Source organism: Glycine soja, chromosome 9 (assembly GCF_004193775.1).
Source record: "Glycine soja cultivar W05 chromosome 9, ASM419377v2, whole genome shotgun sequence".
In the NCBI taxonomy this organism is placed as follows: domain Eukaryota; kingdom Viridiplantae; phylum Streptophyta; class Magnoliopsida; order Fabales; family Fabaceae; genus Glycine; species Glycine soja.
Window position 1 is genome coordinate 36878211 of NC_041010.1, and position 9140 is coordinate 36887350.

At 31.2% G+C, this 9140-nt stretch overlaps 1 protein-coding gene and 1 pseudogene across 1 annotated transcript; one reads left to right on the forward strand and one right to left on the reverse strand.

The window, feature by feature from the left end:
• Positions 1-2851: 2851 nt before the first annotated feature.
• Positions 2852-4850, forward strand: LOC114367489 (annotated as a pseudogene).
• A 1636-nt stretch (positions 4851-6486) lies between these two features.
• Positions 6487-8330, reverse strand: LOC114367499 (putative UPF0481 protein At3g02645). The gene has a single exon (XM_028324685.1). It carries the CDS (start codon positions 8242-8244, stop codon positions 6640-6642), a length of 1605 nt encoding a protein of 534 aa, XP_028180486.1. The 5' UTR covers positions 8245-8330; the 3' UTR covers positions 6487-6639.
• Positions 8331-9140: the final 810 nt, after the last annotated feature.

The following is a 9140-nucleotide window of genomic DNA, read 5'->3' on the forward strand; positions in this document are numbered from 1 at the left end:
TATAAATGTGACCTAAATGTTTATGCCACAAGAAAGCAGATTGTTCATTCACTAAACTATATTTAGTACCAACATTATGATGAATAGTTAAAACGATTTCAACATACAAACCATCTAATTTCAATTTATATAAACCATCACAAAGAACACCAGTACCAATTATATGATTATGCTTAAATAAACTAAAACATTCATTACCAAAATTAAAAGAGTATCCAGTAACATCAAGTTTAGATGATGAAACTAAATTCCTAGATAAACTAGGTACATGAAAAGTTTCCAATAAATCTAAATGATGTCCCGTGTCGAGTTTTAAATGATAAGTTTTGACTACTTCCATTGGAGCTTTCACTCTATTTCCCATGAAGACGAACTTCTCATTTAAGCTTATGATTTGGATGGTAAGGAATCTCTACATAATATTATAAACATGAGTCATATATCCAGAGTCAATCCACCATGTATTATGGGGAATTTCAATTAAGTTTGATTCAAAACATACAAGACCATTAAACTCACTTTTCTTTTCGAACCAATACTTACACTTTGGACAATCCTTCTAGAAGTGTCCAATTTTCCAAATGACAATTATTGTTCTTTGATATCTTCTTCTAGATTTGCACAAGATCGTCATTGATCTTTAATGGCCTTTTGCTTTTATTATGTTTCTTCACAAATTTATTTCCAGCTCCTTGATTCCTTTGATTCTTAAGCCTCATTTCTTCCTGAACCAACATATTGTGCAATTCATGCACATTTCATTTATCTTTTATGGTATTATAACTCATTTAGAATGGGTCATATTCAGACGATAATGAGTTCAAAATAAATTGAACAAGAAAGTTCTCATTCACAGTCATTCATAAATTCTCATACACAACACACAACATACAAACATGAACATACTAATAAAACTCTTGACATTATTTGGCGATTAAATATGCACCAATTAGTAGTACTTATTTCCTCTGGGTATATAAATAAAATTAATGATACACACGAATTACCTACAATTATATTCATTAATTATAAGAATAACTAATTAACTTTTGGACGATCCATAAATATCTTATAACAATGAATTTCAATGTACCCATAAATCAATAATCACATAATTTAGTATTTCTTATTTTATGGGTAATTGAAATAATCATTAGTTTAAAATTAAATTATCTTATAGATTTTGTCACTTTGGTAACTAACATATCTATCATACACTTAATTTTAGTCAAATATGCATTCTGCACATACTTATTACTATTAACAATTCATAATATTTTATTAATTTTATTGTAAACCAAATAAATACCATACATTCGTATTATAATCAATAAAATAATAACTTTTGTAGTCACGTTCACGTATAGGTCTCTCAATAATATCTTATTTACATTTACACAAAAAACGCTTCCAATCACGTTAATGCCTTATTCACATTCACGAATATTTCTTAAACGAAAAAGGCCCAACACCAGCCACAAGAGTTAACAACCGTTGACCAACCATTGTCATCAAATCAAATTAGATATCACAAAAAAGCAAATCTGGAATCTTTCTCCAAACGTAATTGCCATATTTTTATTATTATAATGTCTATTCTCAAAAGTGAAACGTAATTACCATCTTTGGTGCTAGTAAAAGGCACGAATTTAAAGCCTAACACAGAAGCTACTTCCTCGTACAAATCGCTCGATTCAAAAAATAAAATTCAACCATAATAAAATATCATACTTTTGCGAAAAAATAAAAATCCCTAAATTTCATAATTAAGGTTTATGAATAATTGAAAAAAAATTACTTTAAAAAAATCATAAATTTCATAATTTACCACATGTATAATTTAAGGGTTCCTTAGATTAATAATTATAGGAAACTAATAAGATTTTGAAATATATTATTCTTATAAATAATTGATAAATAATACATATTTTTTTTCATAATAAGATTTTTCTTTGGTGTACTTTAATTCTTTAAAAGAAAAGAAAAATAAAATTTTATTTTCTTAACTATTTTTTGAGTTAGAGAATAATTTTCCGTCGAGAAGAAGATCTTATTTAACGTTAGTAATTATTAACCTTTTTTATAACCATTAACTACTTCCATCACATAATACTTGTTTCTAAAAACTTTTCTTATTTAATTTAATTATAATTTAATCTTTAATTATTAATCATTTATTTATTAATCCTTATATAAATCATATGTCTAGAGATTAATTATAAAGGAGATTAATTCTAAGAAAATGATGACATCATTTCCATTTAGTTGGTCACATGCCCACATGAACATAATGTGAAAGACTTAAAAGTACTGTGAATTGAGGACTTTCTTAGAGATTTTTTGTGCTGTTTTTGAATTAAAATTAAAATTGAGTTTTATCTTACTAATCCACGTAGTAATAAAAGTTTATATGGCAGGTCAATATACATTAATCAAAGGGAAATTTCAAATCCAACTAAAAAAATATAACACCAAATAATTAAAAAAAACTGAGTTTTGTCCCCTTTTAATCATAATTAATAATCCCAGAAATCCATCCACATTTTACTGGTGGCTTTAAATTAGGCTGTCTGTCACAATAGTTCAGAGTACGTTGTTCATCCTATCAGCCTTTTAAAAGAGTTATAACTTTTTTAAAGCATTATTTTATATTATTCACATGAAACATCTTCACAATATGTTTTTCATTATCTTCATTAATCTTTCTTTCAAACACTTTTTTTTTATTTCTTTTTTTATCTTTCTACTTGATGTATATATATTTTCACGTGTACATTAAAAAATCGAATAAATACATTTTCTCCATATAAATAAACCAAAGCTTTGTGGTGTCAATAAGCCACGAACCATTTGCGATACATTCTAACATACTATTAGTATATTGCATAGCATATTCATTAGGCAAAGCAAAATCCCTCATGGTCTCTCTCTCAATCTTCAATTCAGAATCTAATGAAGACTCTTGGGTCATCCAAATCAATCAGTTGGTATATGAAACAAACCTCAATCTTGAACAAAATGCCTGTTTGCATATACCAAGTCCCTAAATCATTGTGTTGTGCCAAGCCAGAAGCCTTTTCCCCACAACTTATAGCCATTGGTCCATATACTCACTTTCACCCTGAGCTCTATCCCATGGAAAGGTTCAAAGTTTTTGCAGCCAAAGGGGTCCTAGATCACTTCAAAAAACATGACTTCAAGCAACTTGTTGAGCTACTCCGCAACACAGGGCAATTCATCCGTGCTAGTTACCACAAATACTTGGATTTCAAGGAAGATACCTTGTTATACGTCATAGCAATTGATGGTTTGTTCTTATTGGATTTCTTCCACAATTATCTCAACGAGGAAGTGTCTTGTTCTTTCATGACAGGACTACAAGACCAAGTTCAGCTAAGTGGTGTGAAGCTAACCAGGGATGCCATCATAAGGGACATCATCATGGTGGAGAACCAAATTCCAACCTACATGTTGTTGAGGATCTTGGTGCTTGAAAGCTCCAAACCTGCTGACTCAGTTCTAGAGTATTTGGGTTCGATGCTCTTGTCATTCTGCAAGAAACACTCTCCACTCAAGCTAACTCACATCCCCACATGTTCTGAGGCTGTCTCTAAGCATTACCATATCTTGGATCTCATGTACCATTTGGTGGTGTCTCACACTGAAAAGTCTGAAACACCAACACCTGATCAAAGCGAAGGTATGTGTACACTCCTTAGGAGAATGCTAAGTTTTGCACACATGTTTTCATTGGTTGAAATTTATTATAAATGACAAAATTTTGTAAGTCAACCCACATCATATTTAGTGATTTTCTTTTCTTATTTTGTAGTTTAATTTCAATAAATTTAATCAATTAGAGAAAGTATATTTTTAACATTTCTCAACTCTGTAGTAATAGAGAAATTATTAGATATATAGTCTGAGACCATTATATATCTTCACTAATCTTCACATGAGACAATTGTAATTATTCTTTCTTGTAAAATTGAAAAACTTAAATATATATCACATAGAGATTAGTCAAAACCATAGAGACTATCTGGTTAATTATTTTTCTTGGTAATAATGACTCTACCACAGGTACTTCTACACTTAAGAAAAGCTCAAAATCTGAAGCCACAGCAGCATCTAATCACTTTAAGAAAGTTAAAAATGTGTTATATATCATGGACACTAGGCTCTGTAAAAAAGCTTAAGGACGTGAATATTCCACTATTGAAGCCCATTAAACGACACATAGATACAATACTCAAAATGTCCTCTCACCTAGAAAGTCTTTCATCAAATCCAAAGCTTTCAGAAGAAGAAGAAGAGGCTCTTGAGGTTGTCAACATCCCTTGTGTGCGTGAGCTTCACTCAGTTGGAGTCTATTTTCAACCCGTGGAAGGTGGCAACATGGCCATCGAATTCGACGAAAAGAAGGGAATATTTTACCTCCCTGTGCTCAAATTGGATCTGAACTCAGAAGTGATAATGAGAAACCTTGTGGCTCACGAGGCCTTGACAAAACCAGATTTTCTAATCTTCACAAGGTACACTGAGTTGATGAGGGGAATCATAGACACTGTTGAGGATGTGAAGCTTCTCAAGAATGCAGGGATCATAGAGTCAAATAGCTCTCTCGGTGTGGAAGAAACTGAGGAACTTTTCAATGGAATGACAAATGTTACTGGGTAGTTTTGAGCATCTATCTTATTTATAGGTCATTTTCTAAATTCTGATATAATGGGGATCATCATTCTAAGATTTATTTCTCTGTAATCTTCGTTTTAGATTTTTTAGCATTGTATAATACCAAAAAAAAAAATCTTTGGATTAGATGATGAGATTATTTTAATTTTACATAAATTATTATTTTGCTCAGCAGGTACATTTTAATTAAGTACTTTCTCAATTAGAAAGCAACTTTTGTTCTATACCTGATGTAGAATGTCATTTTTAATAACGCAGTTGTTTTATTAGCATTGAAGCTAATTTATTTCTTCTTTTTCAGAGGAATTTGGCTATACGTTTAGCATGATGCATGCATATTTGTTAACCTTTCTTTGAATTTGTTTTCAATGAATTATTGTTAAATGGTTCATAGGTTCTTGCTCCATTGAAGTATCAAAGATTAATTAACACTAAATATATACGTGATCTTGATATGTGGTGAACTCTACTCAATTGACCTCTTTACATAAAATGAAAATAAATAAAAAAATCTTATTATTCAGAGAAATTAATTGACCAAGAAAATTAAAGATTATTGTATAACGTACGTGAAACTGATAGCTAGTGATCTATCACTTGTGTTCTAGAATGTAATTGAGATTATCAAGTAAGTGACGTACGTAAAATAATAACACTTAATGAAAAAAATAGCACAAATAACTTAAAAGCATAAGAGTTGTTTGTATTAAACCCTACATTGCAAAGTGTACAAATTTGACAGTAGTAACACAACAGATTAAAATAATAATAATTGATGTTCTTGTAGAAATTAACATCTTTAGTATGCTTAATTAGGTATTAAAACTATATTTGCTTGATCAAATGTTATTATACTCTATAAAATAGAAAATATATAATTAAATTGAAAATTAAATAAGATTTTAAAATTTTTAAAAAAAAGTTATTCATTGGGGTTTAGTTCATGTTCGACATTAGAATTAATCAACGCACAAATGGTAGGTCCTACAAAATTAGTAGAAAAATAAGTGAATGTATTTGTACAACTCAAAACAAAATGTATAGAAAGAGCTACAATTCTTTACAAGAAAATCACAAAAGCTATAATTTTTATGGATTAAACTACAATTGATCTTCTTGCAATCTCAAGCTCTTTCTTCATTTGAGTATAATTTGGCATTTTTTTTAATGCAATAATAATTATTTATAATTTAGTATAGAATTTTAATATATGTAATAATATATTCAATTGATAACACTATAAATTTGAGAAAAATGACTTAGGTTCATTTTTCACAAAATAAATTTTTAGAGAGGGATGGTGAACTTTAAATTTAACTAAGTTTCAAATCAATAATTAATTAATCTCATAACCAACTCACGTGATCAAAACTTATGGTGATACCTCAAGATAAAAAAAAAAAACATAAATCCTAATTAGATATGGTAGTTACCAAAAATATATGCAATAATATATAATGGCAAAAGTGAAGCTTATAAAAAAGTGACAATTATATATAACTAGGTTAATATTTAAAGTTATTAATTTACATTCATGCTAATTAAGATTATGAGTTGTTAAAAAGGATGTAATATATGTTGAAGTATAAGTATAAGGGAAAATCTCACATCAAGTAAAAATGGAAAAAGTTGAGTATGTGAAAAGAAGACTTATAAACCCGAGTCTTAAGGTTTTGGGTTAAAACGTGATATCAAATTTTCTCATGTATTACTCATGACTCATTGATGTAAATCAAGAAAATTTGCTTACATGAATGACTAAAGGTTATGCGAGATTTTAAAAGTATACTTGTTAGCTTTTATATATTATAATAAATGTAATGGCTTAAGCATATAACTTTACTACTTTAGCTATTAACAAATTCATCCCAATTTCTATGCACTTAAAAGTATACATTAAGTAATTAATCTTTAAACCTAAATCTCTAAAAATGGTATGAAAAATTATCTGTTTCTAAAATGACTTGGACAATCATAAACAGAGCAAAATGACTGAAGAATTGTCATGGCCAAGAGCACAAAGGTGGCAAGAAGTGTCAAGAACCTCCACGAAGAGTACACATAATTGTTTAAGATCCTGTAGGGTTTGGCCTTCTGCTTATCACGGAAGTACTTGTTAACCTTTTTAACGGTCTCATCCAACTTCTCAGTCTTGGTAGGTCCAATAGATTTGCTCATTCCATTGAAAAGCTCCTCAGTCTCTTCCACACTGAGAGAGCTACTTGACTCTAGGATCCCTTCATTCTTGAGCAGCTTCACATCCTCCACAGTGTCTATGATTCCCCTCATCAATTCTGTGTACCTTGTGAAGATAAGAAAATCTGGTTTGCTCAAGGCCTCGTGAGCCACAAGGTTTCTCATTATCACTTCAGAGTTGACATCCAATTTCAGCACAGGAAGGTAAAATATGCCTTTTTTCTCGTCGAATTCAATGGTCGTGATGCCACCTTTCGAGGGTTGAAAATGGATACCAACTGAGTGAAGCTCACGCACAGAAGGGAAGGTAACAACCACAGCAGGAGCTTCTGTTTCAGAAGGAGGTGTTTCTGATGATGAAAACTTTTGAAAAGTTGTTGGCATGTTGAGTATTGCATCTAAGGGTCGTTTAACGGGTTGTGGAAGAGGAATGTTCGTGACCTTTAGCCTTTTGAGCGTGGCAAGTGTCCATGTTAATAGACCTTTAACTTTATTTAAGAATGTGACTATGCCTTCAGATTTTGAGCTTCTTGTAGGAGTGTTAGAGCAATTGCTATTGGGTTTGCACATACCTTCGCTCTCAGGTGTTGGTGTTTCTAGTTTTTCATGTTCAGAGACAACCAAATGATACATGAGATCCAAGATATGATAATGCTTGGTGACAGCTTCAGAACATGTGGGGGTGTGAGTTAACTTGAGTGGAGAGTGTTTTTCACAGAATGACAAGAGCATTGAACCCAAATACTCTTGAACTGAATCAATAGGTTTGGAGCTTTGAAGCACCAAGATCCTCAACAACATGTAGGTTGGAATTTGGTTCTCCACCATGATCATGTCCCTTATGATGGCATCCTTGGTTAGCTTCACACTACTTATCCGAATTTGTTCTTCTATTCCTGTCATGAAAGAACTAGATACTTTCTCATCCAGATAATTGTGGAAGAAATCCAATAGAAACAAACCATCAAGGGTCATTGTGTATAGCAAGGTATCTTCCTTGAGGTCCAAGTATTTGTGGTAACAAGCACGTATGAATGGCCCTGTGTTGTGGAGTTGCTCAACTAGTTGTTTTAGGTCATGTTTGTTGAAGTGGTCAAGGACCCTTTTGGCAGAAGAAATCTTTAACCTTTCCATGGAATAGAGCTCAGGACGAAAGTGGTTATATGGACCAATGGCTATAAGTTGTGGAGAAAAGGCTTCTGGCTTGACACAACTCAATGATTTAGGGACTTGGTATATGCAAACAGGCATTTTGTTCAAGATTGAGAGGTTGGTTTCACTCACCAATTGGTTGATTTGGATGACCCAAGAGTCTTCATCAGATTCTGAATTGAAGATTGTTAGAGAGGCCATATATGTGGGGTTTTGCTTTGCCTAATGGATATGCTATATTATGTAATATATGCTAGATTGTCCCCAACTGATTTGTTTTGGTTATATTGACACTACAAAGCTTAATTGGTTTCATTTATAGGAAGGTGGTTATATAGATGAAGAACTGTATATGAATGATTGCTACAGTCACGGCCTTCAGTAAAATGCGCATGAATTTTGTTTATTTCTTATTATATGATTATTAATTAAACTCATAATTTTATGATTAAGTCTCCCATTACACAAGAAATTATGGTCAATTGGTCCACAGTAAACGCCGTGTCGAAGAATGGTGATGAAAGTTATTTCCACTATGATTGTATATATAGCAGCCCTTCCTGCGCCAACGAAACCAATGAGTGGTGGTAAGATTGCAGACTTTTCCATTCCACCCTTCAATAGTTTATTAGCCATGAAATGGCTGCGAGTGACTGCGACAAATTCTAGGTTGACCCATTATTAACTGAAAATTTAAATTTTAAGTTCCTACATGTTTTCATTATTTTTTGTTGTATACCAAAATATTTGAGCTCAACAAACTAAAACTTGTTAATTTTTTAATATACGAAAAAATTAAATTATATATTATTTCCGAAACTAAAAATAAATTTTCAAGCCAAACAAATTATAATATATTGTTGTAAGAACTCCGCTGTCTAGTTGAAATTTTTCTTTCTGTAGCACTCCGGATTTATATGTTATACCAAGTCTTGAACAAAAAAAAAAAAAGGATGAAACGGGAAATCATTAATAGGAATTTTATTGATTTTTATTATAAGAATATCAGTTAGGCTTTTCAAACATTACTTTTTTCACATCAATTGATTAATTACAAATAACTGGCAATTAACACATATATTACGTGGAGCGCGTAT